Here is a 23,643-nt window from a genome sequence, read left to right as displayed (position 1 = left end):
CTTGACACTATCTTCCCAAATTACCTCCATGCATTTTTTGTAAACCGCAACTTACTCTTACAATCTTAAAGTCTTCTTCTGCCATACTCCTCGCAACATTTACGTAACTAATCAACCATTGCCTACCAGTCTTTTGGTGACTCGCTGATCAACGTCTGGTCACCCGTGCACCTCGCTGACTTTAACATTGTTTCCCCTCCTTTTAACCCACATCTAGCTCATCCCACGCCTTCCTCACAATTCCATGCTGATAATTCCTAAAATTGTTCAAATTTCCTGAGTTGGAATGTATGTACCCCTAACATAAATTTATGGTTGTATTGAGAAACAAATGGGATCGTAAGACAGACTTAAGCAGCAACAAAAACTTTTTTTATAATGTCACCACTGCATATTGATCATTATTCAAATTCAGAAGATCAAGGGAAAGTTGATTTTAAATCTTTGTCGCTGATTCAGTTTATTTTCAATGGGATCCATCTTTATTGTGGTGCACTTACGCAATGTTCAACAATAGATATAATTAATCACAAATCAAACTCCTCCATAGCTTTCAAACCGGCAGAATTGGTGGCCAGTCTTAGCATTACTACCCCACGTCTTAATACGGCTAATATTCATAAAGGTAAATATTTGTCTTTTAAAATTGAAATGGAGGAAAATTGATGATATTACAATGCGCATTATATTTTTAACCTCGAAGTTCACTTTTTGTATGTGTCCTGTGTGCTGCTAAACATTTAAATTTACTTATGCTCTAAGTAATTGCATTAAGATATGCAACGTTTTCTAGTGTTTTTTTTTGGAAATAATGTCGGTACTTATTCCTCGCACGTAGGAAAGATATAATAAAATTACCTTGTGGAAGACCAAGAGGTAATTATGTAGGGTAAACAAACGGATACGGTTGAAGAACCACAGTAAAGTACGTAAAACAGTTAGCGAAATGTAAGGATGAACGTAGGAATACGGAATACCAATTCTAGAAGTCTTAATTCTGTGTATCTATTTATTTATTAATGATATTGAAGGAGACTGGAGAAATTTTTGTTTTCTCGCTATGGCATTTAAATTTCAAAATTTTCTTACGAGGATATGGTTATTTTCTGTCATTGATGTAAGTATATTTTTACGCTATGTAACTTTACAAACCTATATATCCAGTTAATATAAGATAAAGCGCATGCATTAAATTCAAAAGATAAAATTGACTACTTGTGTATTTATTATACGGCCACCCCTATGCATTGGCGATAGTCAGTAGGATTTTATTTTATTTTAAAATTGAAAGGTAGGAAAAATTAAGATAAATTCGCTGTCTTCTAAGTATCAATAGCTAAGAAATATTTTTTCCGTATCACAAAGAATTATTCATTTCACTTTACTACCATAAATACATTTTAATTTTCTGCTGATAATTATGTGAATTATTGATGCTTGATAACAGTGATATTCCCTGTAAATGTTAGGATTTTCATTGAAGAACTATTAACGTATTCAGTTTTATCAAGAATTAGCTGAACTTAATTCCAAACTTTCAAACACTCGAGAGTGACGTGATTTGTTATGAAAATTACTAATATGTTTTATGATACATTCACGAGCCACAGAGTTTAAAAACCGTTACTAAGCATTTGGTTTAATTTTTTAAATCATGTAGGTGTCTAAGCGTATCTTTACCTTTGACCATCCTCAGTTACTCTTGATCCTGTTTTACCTTAATGAAACTAGTTTTACCGTATTTCATCCACGATCTTCTCATAAAGTTAGGCAAGCTCCTCTTGGTCGTAGGCTTGATTTTAAATCTTTGTCGCTTATTCAGTTTATTCCCGGCGTATTGAGTTGTGGAAGGCTACACGGGATTTCCACCGGGTCAGGTTCTCCAACTCCATCTCGGCCGATGTTTCGATGGGCGAGTTGTCCATCGTCTTCAGGGCATGTCGAGTCTTGAAAATCGTCCTCCTTATATATGGAAGACGGCGGTATCAACCGGGGCAGGTGTTCTGTGATTGGTCGAGAGCTTCCCGCCTCTTTCCTCGTTCTTCACGGATGCTCCTCAGCACTGGTTTCCATGAGGCGCTCAGACTGTAGCTCGCTGTAGAGACGCTCAGACTGTAGCTCGCTGTAGAGACGCTCAGACTGTGACAAGACTCAAGACTCGACATGCCCTGAAGACGATGGACAACTCGCCCATCGAAACGTCGGCCGAGATGGAGTTGGAGAACCTGACCCGGTAGAAATCCCGTGTAGCCTTCCACAAGCTCCTCTAGGGGCTCACATAACATATGACTAGCCATATTGGAGGTAGGTAAGGTGAAATATGGAATATTTAAATATCCTCACATTATTTCCTACCATTTTGATCGTTTATTTCAGTCAGCACAGTTTAATCTTTGCAATACACTGTACCTTACGTTACTCACAAACACTCATACATAACATAAATATGTTAAGATCAAAAATTTGCCTCATATATTCTTCAAAACTTCTGATCTGAAATTTCTCTCTAAATTATATGATTATTATGAATATAAATTTACATCAGTTGACAATGCATTTGATCACTTACACGCATACATAATTATATCAACCACTATTTATAAAAATGATTTAGGCCTTTCAAAGCGGTTTCAAGGTATTTATAGTTTAATTCGTTTCAAAAGCAAATTGTATGCGTGTGGTTTTTTAACATGGCAGTTGAAAAAAATCATCTATGAAAAGCAATCAGTCATAGCTTGAAACAAGCTGTTTTCTCTCCTCAAGTTGTTACTCCATTCAGCTGAATTCTTCTTGTTTCATTGGTGGCTATAATTCAACATTCACTTACACCGGAATGTCCACCGGTTTACTTAAAACTACGTTGTAACACTTTCTTGGAACTGCAGACAACATCAAAAAAGGAATAAACAGTCATCATTAAAACGCATTCTTCATTTAGTAAAGGCAACTTCGCAATTCACGTTCACTCGGTAGTACAACTCTTATAGTTATTTTTTTTCGTCTCGGTAGAAACCTATAAATGGTAGAGAATATATTTATCTTCATTACAGTAAATAGCATAAAACACTTTTTTTCAAGTATAATTTAACATCAAAAGTTGACTGTGATGATGAAATTTTTTGTAAGCCTACCAAATGCCTACAGATGATTATATGTGTACATAATTATGTTTGATGCTCATAGGTATTATGAATTTCCTTAATAGCTTCTATTACGGTTTAGTTTTATTTATGATGCCTAAATACTCTAACTCAGTAAGAATTTCAAACCATGCGGCGTACCTCTTAGTCTTTAAATACTCAAATACCCATGCGACATCAATGCAATGCACTTCAATGTCTCCGAGTAATCTTCACCTGTTATCGAGTTAAATAAAAATAATGACTTCTGCAGAGTTACACATTTATCAGTTACATGCCTTTTTTAATAATTTATTAAATATACCCTGACTTATTTATATTTAAGTTGAAGACTATAAATGATTGATATTCTCTAAAATTTCTGAATTATCTGCCATTCTTGGTGTCTTGCCTGTCCTTGTCGCCCATTGTCGAACTTGCGGTGCATTGTCAGTCTATGTCTTGGAATGCAAAGTTTTACAGTGTCATCTTAATTCAAACACGTCAGCTGACCGCATATAGAAGGTTTGGACCGTTCTCTAATTGAACACCCTACCTTACAAACCGCTGAATCTCATGCATTGGTGGAATCGGTCTTAACTTATAGAACTCATTCTCTCCAGGGTAGCCATGTCCCTCGAGACAAGTGTTAAGCTTTAGTTAAAGGGTATGGTAAAGAACTTACTTATTTAATGAATTATTTAAATGAAAACCGAGTAATTTCTCTAAAATAAACTAGGATTCAAAACTCTGGTATACTCAATACTTTATATTAAAGAAATCTTTTGCAACTGCTAGAAAGTCTATGATTTCCCAAATATGTTGGAGTGAAATGGATTTTTATTCTATTATTTTTTAACCCTTTTATATAAAATATTTAGGCATTAAAACATTTCTATTTTAAGTTCGAATTATGACGAATTTAATTGCCAAAAAATTCAATTACTCTACAGCTTTCCTCTTACCACATATCTTCTTGAAAATAAAAAAATCACCAACTGAACTCCGTACAGGCACAGGTTAATTCTATGCTCTAAAACCTTTTTACTTCACATACAACCTCCCTTTTCCACAGAGAAATGTGTGCTTGCCAATGCTTGACGATTTTTGTATTTGAATCACAACTTCGTCTCCGTACAAAAAATAGCATTGAAAAAAAATATCATACTCTTCATCGATTCACAGTCAACACCTACTGGACAATACAATGGACTCTACTACAGTCCTTTGTATCTAAAAAACAATTAAATTACGCAACAGCGTTAAGATAGCTATAAAGGATGTTATTATAATCCCACAAAAGACATATAAGGTGCAACATCAACAGAAAGTCACACAATGCAAAATCATACATTGAACTTTCAATCACGAATAATTGCACTTGCGCAGGTTAAATGATTTTATCTTATGTGTATGGAAAATAAATTCATCGTTGTGAATAATTTTCCCACAAAACCTTTCCATTCTCACCATTATACATAATTATCCTAATCTAATTTAGTACACTGCAGACTAACCAATTATTTTCTTTTTTTAGTATTTTCTCTTCATTGCCGCTTCACAAGTTCACCTGTGAACGTATTTCTAGATACCTTCACGAAAATTGTAAAAATAAAATAACAGATTGTGAAATAAATATGTTAATGGCAACTTGACCGACAGATAAAACAATCGAAAGTACCATTACGTTAATATTAAGTCTAATCCATCATGATTTTGGCCAAGGTAAGTAGTAACATTTAACAACACATTTTTTTCAGAGGAATCAAATCAAATTTGCATGTCCAAGTCTGTACTCGTTGAATTATAAGGCAGTATGACGTAAATTGCTGTATATTTTGCTTCTTTTCCATTCAATAAGAAGAAAATATCCTATAGCTCTACAGAAAGTGTGAATTATTTTTTGTGCGTGTCCAGGGTATAAAAATAAGAAATAAAACTTCTAGTAATACAAAGCTCAAATTAAATTCATTTTTAAGCTACAATTTATTTTTAACTTTGATAATTTCGTTAAAAAAATTAAAATTGGTATATTTGAGGACGAAACGTTTGTGGAACCAAATTTTTGCACCTTGAACACGGTAAAATAGGTTCCAAATTGGTCCATACCAGCTCGCGATATTTTTTGAATGCTAAAAAAATTGGACAAGTTTGACTCAACATACAAGGTTATTTGCAGCAACACTCGGGTAAGGTTAAATGTAGCGTGGTAACATAAAAGCGTGAGCATTTGACGACAAAGCTTTGGAAACATCAAACACATAAACAAGAAATCGAACCCTGACGTTTTAAGGTGCTAAGACATCCATAGGTCGTGGGTCACTCATTTTGATTTTATCTCAAATGGCATGCATGTATCATGCTTCTTTAGTTCCTACCGCTTAAATAATAGGTTTTTAACGAGATAAAGCTGGGGTTTTATGATTGAGGACTTTCATATTAATGTATGCAGATCACAGCCAAAAAGCTATAATGTGTTTTGGACAATATCTGAGTAGCGATTACACTCACTGGACGTAGGACAGCAAAATATAATTACGAACACTGATCTCTGTTCCCATCGAAGCTCACATTTAAAGGGGGCGATTTTTAATAATTTTTATTCCTCGTTTTCAAATTTTTCCACGTTTGCACACCGGTGTACATTTTCTGTATAAATAAGCCACGTATCATTCACAATCGTGGGTAGTGTATCCATGGTTTATATTCCAAATGAATTTCCAATTAAGATCAAACGTTATTGGTCAATTCAAAACAAACAATAACGGCCTATCTAGTTATCTAATTACCAATTTTATGTCTAGTTCTTGACTTTTTCGTTTTGTAGAATGCAATTAAGATACCAACTTTTCCTCCATTTTGTGACCAATTTAAGGAAACTTGTAATGGACAATATTCCTTTCCTCATTCCAAATGGCATTCTCATCTCAGAAGTAAAAAGTCCGGTAACCATATTGGAGTATGTATTTCCAGTTTACTATGGACGTTTATTCCCAAGGCTCTGGGAAGGCGATCATAGTCTAAGGCAAACTTCCCATTTCCTTCTGTTTCCTCGTATCATTCAAGTAAAACGCAACACAAGCTGCACAGTCTGTTGATTAGGGTCGTTAATTAATAGCTCGTTGACACCTTTGATTCCACAATAAATACCTAATTTTCAGCGTGTAATAAACTTACTTAGATTTGCGTCATATTAATTAGAGCTAAGTCCATAAAAAATAATGATAATAGTAAAAACTTATTTGAAATTGGTATCGACTATTTTTTTACCTTTTTATGAGTAAACACTTCCTAGTCCACTCTTTAAAATAGGAAAAAAATAAACCCTGAAATCCCTTTGGCTGCCCTAATTCCGAATGCAAAAAATGATAAATTAAACTTTTTTCTTTCGGCATCAAAAAAATCGTATCCCCCACGTTTTATTCCTATGCAAGAATTTTTCGTCATCATTGCAAAGCATCCAAATCGCTGAAGCATCATACCGCAAGGGCGTGATTGCTTATTTTTTGGCACTCACGTTACGGTAAGCCATAATACGTTTCCTTGCTCATTTCTTTTCCTTGCTGAATAAATTCCAAGTTATTGACGTCACAATGTTCACCTTTCCATCCATATTATAATTCTTGCCCGACACTCATTATCTCAGTTCATTGTGGATTGTTTTTTTAATCCTTTGTGTTCATTGTGTATATAGTACGCTCCACCAGAACGTTTTACGTCGCATAGCACTCGGCACGCTAAATTACTGAGGAATATTCAATTGAGAATTTTGAAATCGAAAAAATTGCGATTCCACGCCATTTCCCCTTCATTTGTTTCTCTTTACGGACATGCGAAACATGTGAACACATATATGCATGTATGCGCTTTCGAAGCGACCCGCGCGACTCCGTTTCTAGTAATCCGTTTCTGCTTCTGGTTCCGCGGCCTGCCGCCAGATGGTGGGACTGCCACGGTGCGGCGCCATTTTCTCCTCATAGCAGACTGCACGCAGTTCCTCCCATCACTTCTGAGATGAACATTGGCGTCCCTGCTCCGAGACCACCATCCGTCTTCTCCTGTTCGTTCTGCTCGTACTCGCAGTCGAAGTACCGGCTCTGAAAAACAATAGAAGGATTAGTAATATATATAGAATGTTCAATAGTATTTCGTGAATGAAATTTGCCCATGAATAAACTTTATTATTGCTGTTATTCTAACAAAAACATCCAGGGACGAAGGGTGCGGCATCAGAACGGGCCAGAATTATTGATCGAGGTTTATATTCTTCTGGTAATACATAAACAGCCCGAACTATATGCATATAAGTTATAACATTCGGCTTAACGCTGTGAAAATTAGCAATATTCATAGTAAAAGATTACTCTGCATCAAATCATCATTATTTCACACTAACCTGGGTATTACCGCAGCTGAGAAAACAGTAGATGGAGATTTGTAGAAGAAAGTATATGAGGATTGGTCATTATAGTTTTGTGCAGAAACATTTCATTGGGCTAGGCTTTTTGTTGCATTTTTTCAGTGGATTAGTTATTCCTTGACATGAGGGCGCAAAATTAAGTAACACGCCAGGAAGTTCTAATTTTATTAATGGATATGCAACGATGCAATGTTAAAACGAGCTTGAAAAGTATCTATGGGTCTAATTTTGTGGAAGTTGTTTTTTTGTTTTGTGTGGAAATTGTTTTCGTAATTAAGAAGTTGCTTTGTTTCAGTTCCCATTTATTTTTAACTGACTCGGTTTTTTTTATTTCCATCACCTGAGTTGATATAATGTATTCATAAACTATTTTACTTCACTACTAACAGACAACTCATTTATTTTCTATCAATTTATCATTTCGAAAATTCGTGCAAGCATTTTTATCTCAGTACGGTAGTTACTAATAAACGATTGATTAAGAGGAATTAGTCAAACGAGCGAATGAAATGGCTTGGATTTGCTCCTAAGTTGTCTATTTCATGGACGACTCACGAATTACTCGCCCTAGCAAAGACGTATCAGGTGTTGGTCTTACAGTAGGACAAAATATACACATCAACCTTCATACTAAATTATGAGATTTTTCCATTTTATGTAAATAAATGCCAATATTATGATTTGAATTAATGGTTACAGCACTTCTTCACGTAAAATCCTGGTGAAAAAATAATGGAGATGAGGTTATGCATAAAAATATTTTACTCAATTGCGTCGCGAATGGTACACTTGAAAGGATTCTGTTTCATTGCGATGTGATTCAAGTGATGCGATTAAAACCATTGCGCTGTGAAGCCAATGTAGTTAACCATCGCTTATATTAAATGTGGAGGAATTTACACATTCTGTTATCATAAATGTATGATTCATTTTTTTCCTGATATTAGAAAATCAAATAACATCTCAGACCAAAACCGAAAGGATTTCATGCCTCATCATCATTAAGCTGTACTGTTTGCAAAATTCACTCTGAGGCAATAATTTTGGGATTTTCATCCTATATGACTTCGTTGTTTTTGGTAGATTAAGTCACCGTCACGTATTGACGCGTCGACATATTGCCACGTTCGCGCCTAAGGTTGTCAACTTTCCCATGCTCCCTTTTACAATCGACCAATCGCTGTGTGGTTTGTCACTTGTCATTCAATGCAAGGCAATATATAGGTTAGTCTTTTGATATTAACCCGAGCTTTCCCGGCAATAAGACAATCGTATAATATAAGAGCGTGAAGCAATGGGTTATAATAATTGTCGAACTTTCAATTACTTTAATCTAAAATTCTCTTATCTTCTAGAAAGAAACCCATGCTTATCACTATCTCTCTAATTGGCAAATACTAGCATAGAATTTCCTAACTCTATAGTTTCGTATGCTAAGGATTCCGAGAATTTGATTCCATTGAGTCTTTCAACTGATTAGGTGATTTATGTTACTAAGAATTCCCTGAAGTTCGATGGTAAAAATGCATACCAGAATTTATTTAAAATATCCCGCCGAGGAATATTTTGGTTTATCTGTGCTTTCTTGGTTTACATGAATTTCCCTCAAAAGAGGTTAAAAGTAGCCAAGATTAATCATTTCGTGTGTGATAGCAAAAAAAGTACAAACTGCGAATGTGGAAGGTTAAAAAATGGTAGATATAAGGTTCTCCTAGAAAATTAGTCTAGGTTTTACTGTGAGGCATTCAGGAAAATATAAAACTATTTTCATTAACTTTTCGTTACTGGGAAAAGAAATCATAAAAACTCAGAAAATTCAATTATCATACTAAATTTTGAGGCCTTTAGTAAACTGTTTTCAGGATTTACTTATCTTGCCTTAGGAAGTTTAAAATATATAAGTATGTTAAGACTCTCGGTTCTTATGTCGTTTGGGTGGTTTATACAAAATACATTATTAATAATTTTAATTAATATTCATAGAATTATAAAAAATGTGTTAAACTAAAATAATTTTGCAATAAAATGCAAGTACTTTGCTGTGGATTATGTCTCAAACTCGTAAGGAAATAACTTAAGTAATATTTCCATGCCAACTACTTACTTATAGTATTAATTTATTTTCGTTTATTACGATAAATAGGTCAAGTAAGGTCGCAATATTGCCATCAAATTCGTCATCTGTAAAGAGACTCAAAGGCTTACGCGGTATATCCTCTAAAAATGACTGTCCTCCAACCTTCATCAACTAGAACGCGAAGTTTTTGTATAGGGATACTAGCGCTTTATCAACCAGGGGGTGAATGACTCCCATTAAAATATCGCGGTCGACTTTCAACAAATTGGTTGCTTTATTAAAATTTAATGCAAACTCATCAGGTGCGCGGTGGAATTGGTTTTCCTCCGTCAAATAGTGAAAGTGAAAGATGCCTGAAGAGGTTTCCTTAATTGTCAACATGACTGGCTCTTATAACATTTTTACCCTGAAGCCCTTGGCTGCGTAATCTAACGTTTTTTTCCGGCAAGTTTGAATTCCTCCCATTAAATTCTTTTGGACATTTAGTTACATATTAAAAAGTTACAAAATAATAAAAAGAAAGCTCGCTTTCCTTCATAAATAAGAAGAGCTTTAATGGCATGCCTGGAGATAGATATCACTGTCACTTTTGCTGTGAGCGCACTTGACGTGCAGTATTACGGTTATCGAAGAAATATTTTTTGAATGCTGCAAGTGCGGGTGATTTTTTGTTTATTTTCATTGGATAACATGCCATAGAAATACTCACCTTGATCACACAACGCTAGTTGAATGAAGATAAAACGTGCCACTAATGAACAGGAAATATTGTCGTGTCCAATTGTGACTCTGTCCATGGTATTTTTTCTTTACTCTGGAAATATTGTGGTTAAGATGAAGTTAAAGCTACTGCATAGAAAATTAAAGCATATTCCAATTAAAGACTATTATTGGGAAAGGTAGTATTTATCACCAAGAGATGTATTTCACTCTGATAACCGCAATTCCTACCGTAGAAACACGAAAAACACGAAGGTCACCTCTGTAAAGCTTTCTACTGTTACAACTTAAATTTTCAATAGTATTTAGTACACAGGGTCAGCTTTTGTGCGATTAAGTTGATTTTATGCAGAATGCTTTCTGATAAAACTACATAAAATAATTTATCCACGATTGAAAGTTAATTGTTTTAGATCATTCTAGCACAGCATGTGTTCATACGCCATAGCTTTCATAGAGCTATACTTTTCTGACTTGCTTGCCCACACACCATTATCATATGGCCTTACATTACCTTTTGGTGCACGATTCTTGGGATTGCGGAATGCTTGGATCTGTGCTGATGCAGCGATGCGCAGGGGGTTATTCTGTATTACAGATTGAATATGACCACATTAGGAGCAGTGGCGCAGCGAGGGGGGTGGTTTGGGGGATAAAACCCCCCCCTAGAGCTCAGAGAAATTTTTAAGTTAAATCAATTTTACTTAATTGCATTAATATTACTTATAGAATATTCTAAGGATTCATAAAACATCCCTCAGAAGGCTCACTATTTATCCTAAAAAAATTTTTGGGAGGGCCCCCCGCACCATCGATTACCCTGGCGGGTATGCCATACCCCCAGACACCCCAGTATTAGTTGCGCCTAAAATCCCTCCCAGCCTTAATTCATAGCTGCGCCCCTGATTAGGAGAGCTGTTAAATCTTCAAAATGAGCCGTCCAATCAAGTCATTCATTGCTTGAGGCAACAGGCGATGACAAAATGGAAATTAAACGTTCCTGTTAAAGTGAACCTTTCCTTACGGGTCATCTTCTTTTACATATTCAACTTCAGCAAAAAAAAATGCTCACTACACTTCGACAAAAATGTCAAATAATCCGAATCGCAGCATATATTCCGAAATGCAGAACAAACGCCCAAGAATGTATAGCTAGTTGTAGAGGTGAGATAGGCATGTGACCGTAGACGGTAAGGACAGATGAAAGGACAGAGTGGTGGGGAACGTTGTCTGACCTAGGGGATACTGTGTTGGTTTACCTTATAACTGCTGATCGCTAGTGATGTATTCAATTGGCCCTTTGCTGTAGCCCAAAAAATCGGAGGTACTGGAAAATGTTCACTGTTGTTTCTTAAGTAATCAAAATTTTATCAGGTTTATTTATACCTGCACGAAAGCAGCACCATCAGTCTTTTAAACCGGATTTTTAAATAAAAAATAAAAGTTGTATGAACATCTATGCTCTGGATAGGGGCAGCCTACCTAGGCAAGACTCGAACCCGCGACTTCTTGTTTAACAAGAAAGGGATCCCGTCGCCACCGATGCCGCCGTTGTGTATTGTAATTGTAACGTATTTGATCACAGATTTTTCTCGTGAATTGTTTCTGTCAGCGAAACTACATAAATAATTCATCCGCACTTTCACCCTTAAGAAAAATAAAACTGCTTTGGGCAATCCTGGTGGCTCGAACCCTCATGAATATGAACCACAAACCCGCGCACAAACCGCGCTCGTTTCCTCCCTAGTCAAATAGGTCAAGTGAGAGAGGGAGAGAGAGAGAGTCGCATTTAAAAGGTTCACCTGGCACTCCAAGCAGCGGCACTTGTCGCTCATCTTGCACGTGATTCCCCACTGCGCCGCCAGCTGTCGGTACTGTTCCTTGCTCGACTTGGCCTTCTCCTTCTTCTCGCGCCGCTCCTTCCGATCTTCCTTGCGCTCCTTCTCGGGTGCGGCACACGCGCCCAGCGCCTCTGCCGCGCCCTCCGCCTCCCGCGCCGCTGCCTCCGCCGCCAAGCGGTTCTGCACACCCCCGCAAGTAGGACAGACGGATTAAAGAAAGAGCAGGGATGAGCCGTAGGGAGAAAAGATGATTCATACAATGAAATGCTTACGAACTGAGTGGGAAAATTGTGCCAAGAAATTTTAACGCAGGACAGCAGATTCCAGTAGGAGGTGAAATTAATAATAACATATTTTATTCCACATTATAGTGCATAAAATTTTAACAGCTTAGTTTTTACAAGGTGGAATATAGGCATCCCTGTGGCAAGGACCAGTGTTGGGGTTGCCACCTCAAAAATTATCAAACTGACAGCTGGCTGGTGCAGCTGGTGCAAAAGAATATGCCATAACTTATGAGTCAAAACACGTTTTTCTTTAACGTGTGTTCCTTTGAGAATATTGAGAAGGATTGAAACATAAAACCAAATGCATTAATTACCATTAAGCATAGAAATAATACATACACTGCACAGAAATCAGACTAATAATATACAATGTTAAAATGATGTACGAAGATAAAGTAAAAGATTTTACTTTATCTTCGTACTCTTAAGTAAGTACTCTTCAATATTATCTATGGAGAACAACCATATTTTCAATACACGTAAAAACAACGTGAAGGACTTTCTAGAGGTGATATGAAATGGTAGAAGGTTAAACAACTTAGTAGCACAATATAAATAAGACTTTCTATAAGCTTAGTTAATCGGTTTTGGAATAGGTACTCTTTCCCGTGGCCACAATCCACTGTAAGGAATCTTTACATAGCTATTGACATTTCTGCCTCAGCTATAAAACATCCGTAGGACTCTATAAACATATAAATATCTATGGGGTAAAATACCCAGTAATTTAAATAATGGATAAGAAGCGTCATCTCTTTTGGCGCCCATTATAATTCTTATTATTTTCTTTTGTGACACTAAAACTGGATTTAGATTCGAAATATATGTTCCGCCCCAACAACAAAGACCATACTGCAGTTTTGAATTAACTGATGAGTAGCATGCATCTTTTTGAACAGGTAAATTACTGAAGATGTTTTGGTCTAAAACGCACCGCTTACCTTCCGTCGGGTGCAATGAATCTGACAAGTACAGCGCGAATTTTTTTTTTACATTTCTCCGTGCCACTAGGTGGAATAGACCCTTGACGTTTATTGTAGCTGTTTGTTTTGGCATGCACGATGCAGCCTTTTGATTTTCACATTAATGCCGACAGATCAGTGGCGGATTATTTAGTATAATCAAGCAAAATGATGGCACAAATTAGCAAAATAAAAGCATTATTAGATAGATAAGATAGCAAAATAAAAAACACTAATGTTATAGATTCGCATCCTAAAATTCATTATACATAATAATAATAATAATAATAAATTTATTGTTCTAGGACCTTGCCCTATGGAACATATCAAATTTTACAGTTAAGTCTCAGCAGTGAACAACATGGAAAAAGTGAAAATACAATTTAACAGTATTAATGACAAATATATTAAAGTATTTTAATTACAATCATATTTTTCGAGTAAATAAACAAACATTTTCATTTTGAATTGATTAACAGTTTTACAATTAATAATATCATCCGGTATTTCATTCCAAGTTCTTATAGCAGAGTTTAAAGTGGACAAACAGTACACCGTAGTTCGGCAATTAGGTATTTTAAAACGCCTTCTAGCTCTTACTATTCTACTGGTTTCACTTTGGTTACATATAATCATATTGTAAAGATAGTCAGGTGTTTTGGATGACAGTATTTTATAAACAAAAACAGATAGCAGGAATTTAGTTTTCTGTTGGGGTTTCAACCACTGCTGCTTTATGTAGTAAGGAGTGACATGCTCCCGGATATTTATATCTATATATATAAAAGAAAGTCGAAAATCGTGTTAGTTAGAACACTTATAACTCGAGAACGGCTGCACCGATTTCAATGAGATTTGGTTCTTTGGATTCGTCTCAAGCGGGGTTAACATATAGGCCATTAAAAAAAGGATAATTTCACACAAAAAATTCATCTCTTTCCTATGGGCATGCTTTTAGGAGTTATAGTAACACAACAATTGATAAGTCGGTCAAAACTACAAATTAAATAATTTGTTTTGTTTTTTCCACTTTAATAACTGAATTTAGTAACAATATAACATTTTAATTACTAAATATATTCAAAATATTAATTAAATTGAAATTACATTTAAAAAATTTAATTCGAGCTGATTGTAAGCCCAGCCGTGGCCCAGCTCGAGTTGACACTTCACTACCGTGTTTGTAAACAAATCTCCAAGCAATTGTTGACAAACGGTAATGTCCGTGTTCCTGTCGAGGAATCGAGTAGTTTTAACTCATTTCCTGGGAATGATTGCAAATTAGTTACAGCGAAAGGTGAGCTCATCAAAAAAGAGTTCCAGAATATGATTGATCACCAAAAGAATTAAAGATGGTTGATTTAGCGAGCAAGAACGAAGATGTGGATGACTAAAACGAGGGAAATTCAAATAGTTCGTACTTTGCATGAATTCGAATCTTTTAAATGTGCAACAAACGAAGGCGAAATCACCAACTATCTATCTGAATATTTTAAGTCCTTGGACGTACCTGGCTTACCAAGGCACGATTTACAGAAAAATGTAGTTACTGTGTTCATGATCTTTCGAAGCCTAAACCAACCATAACTATCCAACGGAACGTGTTTGGTGATTAAAATAATTGGTAATGAATGTGATTCACGCAACTTTACTCAAAGGAAAATTCAAAGGTGAGGAAGTCCTTATTCCGTAGATTCCATGATCTCAACTCATATGCCCTTTTGAGTTTAAACGTATTCAATTTCCAATTCGTGTTGCATTCGTGATAACGATTAAAAAATCGCATGGTCAGTCTTTCAGTTTTTGTGTTGTTTGTGCTCATGTGCTAATGAAAACCCATGATTTTCTCATGGTCAATTTAACGTGCTATGTTCACGAGTCGATAAACCATCCTCTGTATTTCTTTATTCGCTTCAAGTGCGTAGCTAGGATAGGGGGTTTTGGGCGCAGCTAATATAACGGGTCAGTAGGGTATAGAAAACTCGCTAAGGTAAGCGGGAAGTGTGGGGGCACTTCCCTCAGACATTTTACAAAATAGATAAATAGTTCAAAAAAGTGGGTTTTGCGGCTGTGTGAATAGTTAAATATGTTTTGTTTGTTAGTCGTCCGTCCCCCTAATATTAATAACAAAATCTTTCATAAAAAAATTCTCTAAGCTTTTGGGGGGGGGTTATCCCCCAAAACCTCCCCTCGCTGCGTCACTGCTTTGCTTCGCTATATTTATTTAGCTTCATCCGCTTCATCTTGCGCCTGATAACAAAACAAAAACTGTTGTTTATCAGAAGGTGCTTGACGCAAGACATTAAACCCGAATGTGTAGGGCTCACCGTGGTGCGTTTACGCATGCAGTACGTTTACGCAGTGCATTTTTTCCAAACAGAGATACTAAAACTGGCGCGCCTTAAGTCATTTAATGCGAATGCTACTTCATAGGGGCTTTTCTTGCACGATTTTGAGCATCAGTCAAGCGTCGGTCTGGGGTCGTGTCAACCTGCCCCCTGAATGGGCCAAGTGTATGCAACAGACTTGGACCTAAAAACATTTTTTTACAGCTAATAACGCAAATAGCCAACAACTGAATGCGTATAATTTTTATTTCATGAACTGCTTTATTAAACCACAATGCCCAAAATTTATTAAGCTAAAACGTAAGAAAATTTGTTGAAAAAAATCCGCGTAAACGTGCTCCGATCCACCCTATGTAGATTCAATGAAGAAAATGTCTTTCTGACAAGCAATTTTGGTACTCATTTACGTAGTTTTATTGAATTTGTATCCTTATTTTATTATAATAAATTAAACATGATTAAAAACGATACAGCCGCTCTTGAATTATAAATGGTGTGAGCAAACTGTAAGTTCATTGATTGTTAGGCGGTACGAAGTTCGCCGGGTCAGCTAGTCATATATATATCTAATCGCAGAATTTAACAGTGTTTGTAACTTCTGATATAATTCACCAGTTAGGTCGGAAAAAACAAGGGAACAATAGTCCATATGTGGAACCAGCAAGGTATTCGCCAAATTTTTTCGTACTTCTATTGGGATTAGGCGTTTGAAATGTTTGATCTGAGCCAATATTTTATGTACCCTGTTAGAAATAGTGGATACATGTTCGTTCCACGTTAGCGTATTGTTCATAATGACCCCTAAGTTTTTTACCGTGCTTGAATAGCCAATATCAACGCCTTAAACTTTTATTTTCGGTATTCTGTCATAGTTGAGTTTCCTGACATACATTGGAGTACCAATAATAATAGCTTGAGTTTTATGGGGGTTAAGTTTTAGTAAATTCATTCTGGCCCAATCACAAACGTGATTAACATCTTAATTTAATTTTTCAATGGCATTATCAATGTTTGTTGGGTGACAGTCAAGGTAGATTTGGTATCTACAGAATTGGTGGACATGATAGCCCAAAGGGCATTTTTAATCGCACCTTGCTGAATCGGTATGGGGCCATATGACGTCATAGAAAGGGGTCTATGCATATTCAGCTTAGTAAAACCAATTGGCTGTTTCCACACACTTTTATTTAAACCGACCATGGTTTCGGCAACTGGTGCCATAATAAAGGTACAGCGCGAATTGGGTGACAGCCTTTTTCCATTGGTAGAGTTTTTCAGGACTCTACCAGTATAATAAGGCTGTCACCCAAGGATATGTACCTTGATAATAGCACCAGTTGCCGAAACCATGGTGTGTGGAAACAGACAAATGGTTTTACTAAGCAGAATATCAAATATTTCCACTGTATCACGCCGCACTCTGTTTATTTTATGGGTGTATGCATAGCACGAAAGAGATTTTCGACGTTTTAAGTGTTCAACTACACTTATAATGGTGCTTTAAACTTTAAAGGTGCGCCACTGAGCCATGCTGAGAGTTAATATTGTTTTTTTTTTTTACATTTGTGCCTGTCAGGCACATTGCGCCTGAACTCAACAATTCCATTATTGCGCTTGACGAAAGGTTAAAGCACAGAAACTTTGTTCGTTGATCTCTCCAGCTTTCGAGATTTCGCTACTTAGTCCGTTAAAGGTGGACAAAACCTTCGCCGGGATTCCACCAGGCATCATCAGGTGAACTTCGACCTGAAAGACGACAGGAGGAATCCCGGCGAAACTGTCGTCTAACTACACTAAACAACGTGGTGAAAACCCAAAAGTTTGAGGGATCAACAAATCAACAACGACGCGGAAGACTACGAGGTTACATAAATTTTGCGCCAAGCGCTCCGATTGGCCGCGAGTTTGACCTGTTGCCGAATGCTCAGGGCAACTCATGACTTCGAACGCTTTGTTACCCGGAGATCGCGATGTTTCCAAGGTGCTGTAGTTTAAAAATGATGCGATAGCGATCTAAACACCATTCGTAATTTTGGTATCGTAATTGGCATCAGCTATTTTGGGTTAAAATTTCGTAGCACAATTTTTCTCCAAACTGTAAACGTATTTTTTCTATCAAATCTGGAATTTTTAAGCTGGACTAAAAATTTGCATGATTTCAAATGAAATGTTCAATGATAGTGAGAAGAAATAATATCTCCTAAACTTTTGTTTTGGACTGCCTTAGTCAGTCACCTAGTCATAGCCATATGGCTACATCCTGCCATTGCGAGCATATAAGGCTCAGAACCGATCTCCCTTTTGATGTCGAATTGTCACAAACATATCGTTGAAGCTTTCAATAACTTAATCCACTCATTGCCTAATTTTTTAAGCCGGTCGAAATAAGTCGTGGATAGAGGGGACAGAAAGAGGGGAGGGGAGGGAAACGAAAGTCAATATTGACGCCTATTGTCCGTAAATAACATGCAAGTATCGCAACAGTAAACAGAAAATGGCATTGAATAAGTTAGTTCAAATTGCTTTCATCAAAAAATATGCTTGCCCTCAAGGTACTTCCTTTCTTTCGAGACCACTCGTTGAAATTGAACAAGATTAGAAGTCAAGGGTGTACGCAGGATCAAAACTGGAAAACTGGGGGGGGGGGAGGGGGGGAAGCCAAGCTTGTCCAAGATGTAACATATGTATTATGAAATCATTAGCATGAGAATAGGAATAGGAATATATTATGGAATCATTAGCATGAGATTAAAATTTGTGTTAACTGAATACCTGAGTACATTTTGACAAATTATTTGAATAATAAGTCATGTGGTTGTATTCTAATCGCAAAAGTGGGTCTAGTATCTTACTCGAAAGTATAAGCAGTAATTAACTCTCTAGTTTCTGGATTTTTGCACCCTTTAAGTATAGTGCAAATTGGATTATTAAAGATATCAGGGTTACATTGGATGATGATGAATTCAATTCTGAGTTAGCGAGTTCCATTATTTTTATCTCGTTTATTATATTACCCATAATTAGAAAATCTGTATGTATGGAGATTCTTCTCTGCTGTATATATCCCACTGCTATCAATATGAAAAATCGTGAGAACCTAATTTTGGGAAAATAGCACTAGAAAGTGAAGTGAGAAATCCAATTCTTCATATTTGATGGGACCTCATTTTTTAATTGTGCCTCCAAATTCCTGGGGGCATTTTGACAAATTATTTGAATAATAACTTATACTGTTGTATTATAATCGAAGAAGTGGGTCCAGTATCTCACTAGGAAGTATTAGTCATGATTAACTGGTTCCTGGATTAATACACTCATTGCTTAGGGTATACAATGGCTTATTTATAACATTGACGTTACATTAGATGACAAAGAATGGAAGTATGAGTAAAAGATTTATATTAATTTTTATCTCGTTCATTAAATATTCAATAATTAGAACCTCTGTATGCATGAAGGTGCTTCATAGATGAATATCTGCATGCATTTTAATGCAAAGTATTTTAATGCATGGAATCATGTCATTAGAAAATTAATTTTCTTTTACCAGTCATGAAAATGAAAAATCGGGAGAACATGATTTTTGTAAATTGAACTGGACAGTGAAGTGAAGATTCAAGATATGCCTATTTGAAAAATTGATTCATTCTCTCTTGGTGACAATTCAAATGCAAACTCGTTTTCGATTTGATTTTTCAACCAAAAAATGGAGAGATTGTAGTAATTACTCCGCCAAAATGCAATCCAGAAAAGTCATTTCGAACCAGCCGCATTCTGATGTATTGCTTAGCCCGCGGTGGTTCAGAGAAAATATGCCTTTTACAGCAAAAGAGTGGGGCTATTAATTTCTCAAAAGGAAGATGGCGAAGGAAAATATTTTTTTCCACTGTGACTCTGAAAAGAATGAGAAACCAAATTTAATCATATGAAATGAAAACGAGAAAAAAATGAAAAGAAGAAATTGACTTGAAGGTTGAAGGGTCAGTACGACCGTGTTGAAGAGTCTGGCGTTAATGAAAAGGTGAAGAAAAGCCAATCCTCTAAGAACTACGCTGGCGAATCATTTTTTTTCCAGAAAAGGCGCCTCTATTTTTGAAATTTCTAATTTCCATGCCGTCTGTCGTCTGCAGAGTTTGTGTGAATGTGATTTTTACTTGAAATAGGTAGCATCAACACATACATTATGATTTGATGCTTCCCGGCGAATGATGTGGGTAAACTCTTCTCGGGATTTCCACCGGGTTAATTTATTTATATTTGCCAATGTTTCCAACTCCGACTCGGTGCTCAACCGTAGGGCTGCTGATTTATTTAATTTATTAAAATATAAATAAAAAACAAATGCAAACGAACTTAAACAATGTGAACAAGATTTTATTTATGCCCTGAAAATATTACAACAGTAACGAGCTATTTCTAAAAAAAAATGAGCCAGTGGAGTTTGAGTTATGCAATTTTTTTTAGAAACAAGAGCCCTGTTTATAACTGTGGCCATGCATTTCCCCGCTAGGTATTCGCTTCAACTGTTTGCACACATTACAGGAGTTACAATCCAGGGGTTGCCTAGGAAGTAATGCACCACAATTTTTTTCTCATTCGACAACAATGGTGCCAAATCCAAACGTTACGTTATTAAGTTTACGCATTACCTAAAGTTTCATGGGTGCCCGTGAAAAATTCCTATCTTCTACGATAGGTAGCGTAGCTGAAGGACCGTTTCAAAGCGGTGTCTGTAAGTGATGTATATTGCAAGCAGCGTACCATCATTGAATTTCTCACTGCAGAGAAAGAAACTGTATGGAATACTCAAAAACGTTTTTGCAAGGTCTGTAGAGTATCTCCTGTCAATAGGAGTACGATTAGTCCCTGGGGAATATTCAGAAACGTTTATGCAAAATCTATAGAGTATCTCCTGTCAATAGGACGACGGTTAGTCGCTGGGATCAAGAGGACGGGGATATCAGTCTGCGGTTCGGAGGGGCTCCAAGATTTGCAGCGATTGGGGACTAGAACAAGAATAGGGTAGTTTCCTTCATCAAAGAAAGCGAAAGACATTGATTGCGATTCGTTACCCACCATTAGTGTATTCATAATATACAAATTATTTGGTTTTAGAAATACCGGTTTAGACGACGGGCAAGGGTCAAATTTTATCCTCATTTGAAAAAAGCCAGATTGGCGCCCATGCGATGCCACTCCACGTGACGTCACAGGGACCTAGTTTCTATACGAGTAGATAGGAGTTTTACATCGTCTGAGGTTACCAATGCATGCATGAGGCACTGAGCTCAGGGAAACATGTCTTCATAATCACCTATTAAAACTGGCTAAGGTCGGAAAGTTTTCCCCGTTTGATAAGGTATTAATAATCCTTATTTAAGCCAAGCGCTACCAGCTAGCAGGGTACTCTGCTACCTGCTAGCCTCCTGGGTCACCTCACTTGCGGCAGCGGGAACCCGAACGACGTCACACGGGGGTTTTCCCGGCTTTCATACTTGGAAATTTTCACTTTTATTTAATCACGAAAAATAAATATCGTCATTTAAAAATCTAAAAGCATGAAATACTCCAGGAGTAATAATCTTTCGATTTAGGCAATAAAAAAATAATAGGAAACCACCCTATTTGTACTAACAGGGAATAACCGCCCTTGCCTCGCGCAAGAGAAAGGCCATTGAATGTGAGGTAGATTGCGTGGAAAAATAGCGTGAGTAATTGGAACATCTTGTGTGCAATTCTCATTATGTGCAAAGGACAAATGTCGAATAAAAAAATTATTGTGGATTACTTTCTGGGTAACCCCTTCTGGGTCACAGGTGACTCTGCCGCTGGAATGCATTAAATATGCGTCTCCGTGGACGTGAAAGCTGTTTCTTTATCCCTTAACCCAAGAATGATCAGACCCGTCATTTTGAACTCTACTTAATATCGCTTGGAATTTTTTCTGCCTTCATTTTTTCTGGTATTTATTTATATTTATGGTACGTATTCTGATAAAATAATTTAAACGTAGTTATACCACCTATCTTCCTTAAAATACCAAAACCTGTTAAAATGAAGGGTATGGCGTTTCTATTTTATTTGTGACACAACACGTGTTTTATTCAGGATATCACAACACCATACTACGTTTGGCCATTTTGATTTTTTAGTTTGTACATTTATGCATTTAACATTCCCTATTACATTTTTAATATTTTTTAGCATTAGCATAAAATAGGAAATCGGTTAGGCAGCATATCTGCCACACCAAGAGGTGTGTGGTAGGCCAAGACAAGAGGAGTAGGTGCGACGAAACCGCTTTTCATTTTAGATTTTTTATTCTAAAATGGTTTGTAAATAATTACCCAGTTGTATCTATAAAAAGGGAAAAATTTATGTAATGAACTTCATCTCTGCATTTCTTCATGGTTTTCTTCCGCGTCAGCTTGTTTCTAGACAATAGCTTCGCTGGCAGGAGACCCAGCGAAACTGTTGTCTGTAACAAGCTGACGCGGAAGAAAACCCTGAAGAAATGCAGAGATCAGACCATCGCCGCGGAAACATACGTTCTAACATGAAATGAACTTATCAATTTCTTATACCATAAACGAAGAAATGTTTCATATAATTACTACCCGTAAAAATGTCGTGTCAAGGTCCTTCTAGGTAGCCGTGCCACCCTGGGCATTCAATTGTTAACTTTCCGCCATCCGCGGGTTTACGTCATAATAGACTCACCTCAGCCAGCACTTGCTCGTAGGAAGGCGGCGGCGACGACGGTACGTCTGGAGGCATCACGTCCCCTGGCCGGTACCCAGGAGGCAGCCCGTGGTGGTGCTCCGCCCCACCGCCTCCGACCGCTCCCTCACCGGGCGACCCGGGGGCCGCGGCCCCTCCGCCCCCACCGGAGGCGGCGTGGTTGAGGTGCTCCATGCCCCCGAACCGGAATATCTGCGGCGCCGACCTCAAGGGGGCAGCGGGCGGCTGAGTCCCGCCCCCGGCTTGCGTCTCGCCCCCGGGCCGCCACCCCGCCGCGTGGGGCGGTGGGGGAGACGGCGGCGAAGCCCAACCCTGCTGACCTGTCACCCTGGCCACCTTCAGGCCTTTCCGCGGACCAGCGGCCCTCGCCTCGCAGGAAGCGCTCTGCCAAGCGGCCGACGCGGTCTGCAGATCTGCGGGTGCTCCCTGCTGGTCGCTCACTGTCGATCGAAGCTTCGCTGGAGACCTGCTTCTTGTTCCAGCTTAGACTGTGGCGTAACCGATGATATGGTTACACCTCCCAGGATTCATTGCCGACGTATTTGGGGATTCTGCAAACAGAAGAACAGGGAAGGTAAATTATATATTTTTTTTTGTATTATGTTCTTACGTTAATACAGAATGAAGGTTTTAGTGTAATACAATATAAAATGTTGCGTGAATTCAAGCATATTCATTATTGTGTCAAGTGATTTGACTCCAGTGGAATAATTGCATAATCAGTGATCTAATCCTGGGAAATTCGAATTATTATGTACACAGTGAATATCTTCCCTTTGTATTTATATACAACACGGTTATAGTATGTATAACTCGTAGCAATTGCGCCTGGAGGCATACAAAGTTGTCAGTGCAGTACTTGCAAGCGTCTTAAACGACGGACACTTGCAAGGCACTTTCAATTTTGTCAGACCATACAGATTAATGTTGAAATGCAATATAATCCCTCATTCCTAATAATCATAAATTGGAGTACGCAGCGGTAGTAAGGAGATCATTACACTACCTGACTACGACATGTCACTCCTTCTTTTTGAAAGGCAGGTTCAGTGACCACCGATTTTGAAACTCATTTCATATTTTCTAAGAGGTACCCGTGTCAATGAAACGGCACGAGCTGATATCGTT

General features: G+C 37.3%; 1 protein-coding gene across 3 annotated transcripts in view; it reads right to left on the bottom strand.

Moving 5' to 3' along the window:
• Positions 1 to 2,344: 2,344 nt before the first annotated feature.
• Positions 2,345 to 23,643, bottom strand: part of LOC124165225 — a 229,390-nt gene continuing 208,091 nt past the window's right edge. For all 3 annotated transcript variants that reach the window (XM_046542514.1, XM_046542516.1, XM_046542517.1), the window contains 3 exons: positions 22,495 to 23,066; positions 12,139 to 12,357; positions 2,345 to 7,216 (listed from right to left, as the gene is read on the bottom strand). In XM_046542514.1, the coding sequence (XP_046398470.1) occupies positions 7,094 to 7,216; positions 12,139 to 12,357; positions 22,495 to 22,689 (537 nt within the window). In that variant the 5' untranslated portion in view covers positions 22,690 to 23,066 and the 3' untranslated portion in view covers positions 2,345 to 7,093. The remainder of the gene's footprint in view (positions 7,217 to 12,138; positions 12,358 to 22,494; positions 23,067 to 23,643) is intronic.

This window comes from Ischnura elegans, chromosome 9 (assembly GCF_921293095.1).
Source record: "Ischnura elegans chromosome 9, ioIscEleg1.1, whole genome shotgun sequence".
NCBI lineage: Eukaryota > Metazoa > Arthropoda > Insecta > Odonata > Coenagrionidae > Ischnura > Ischnura elegans.
Note: the sequence above shows the minus strand (reverse complement) of the source record. Positions and strands in the feature narration are given on the sequence as shown.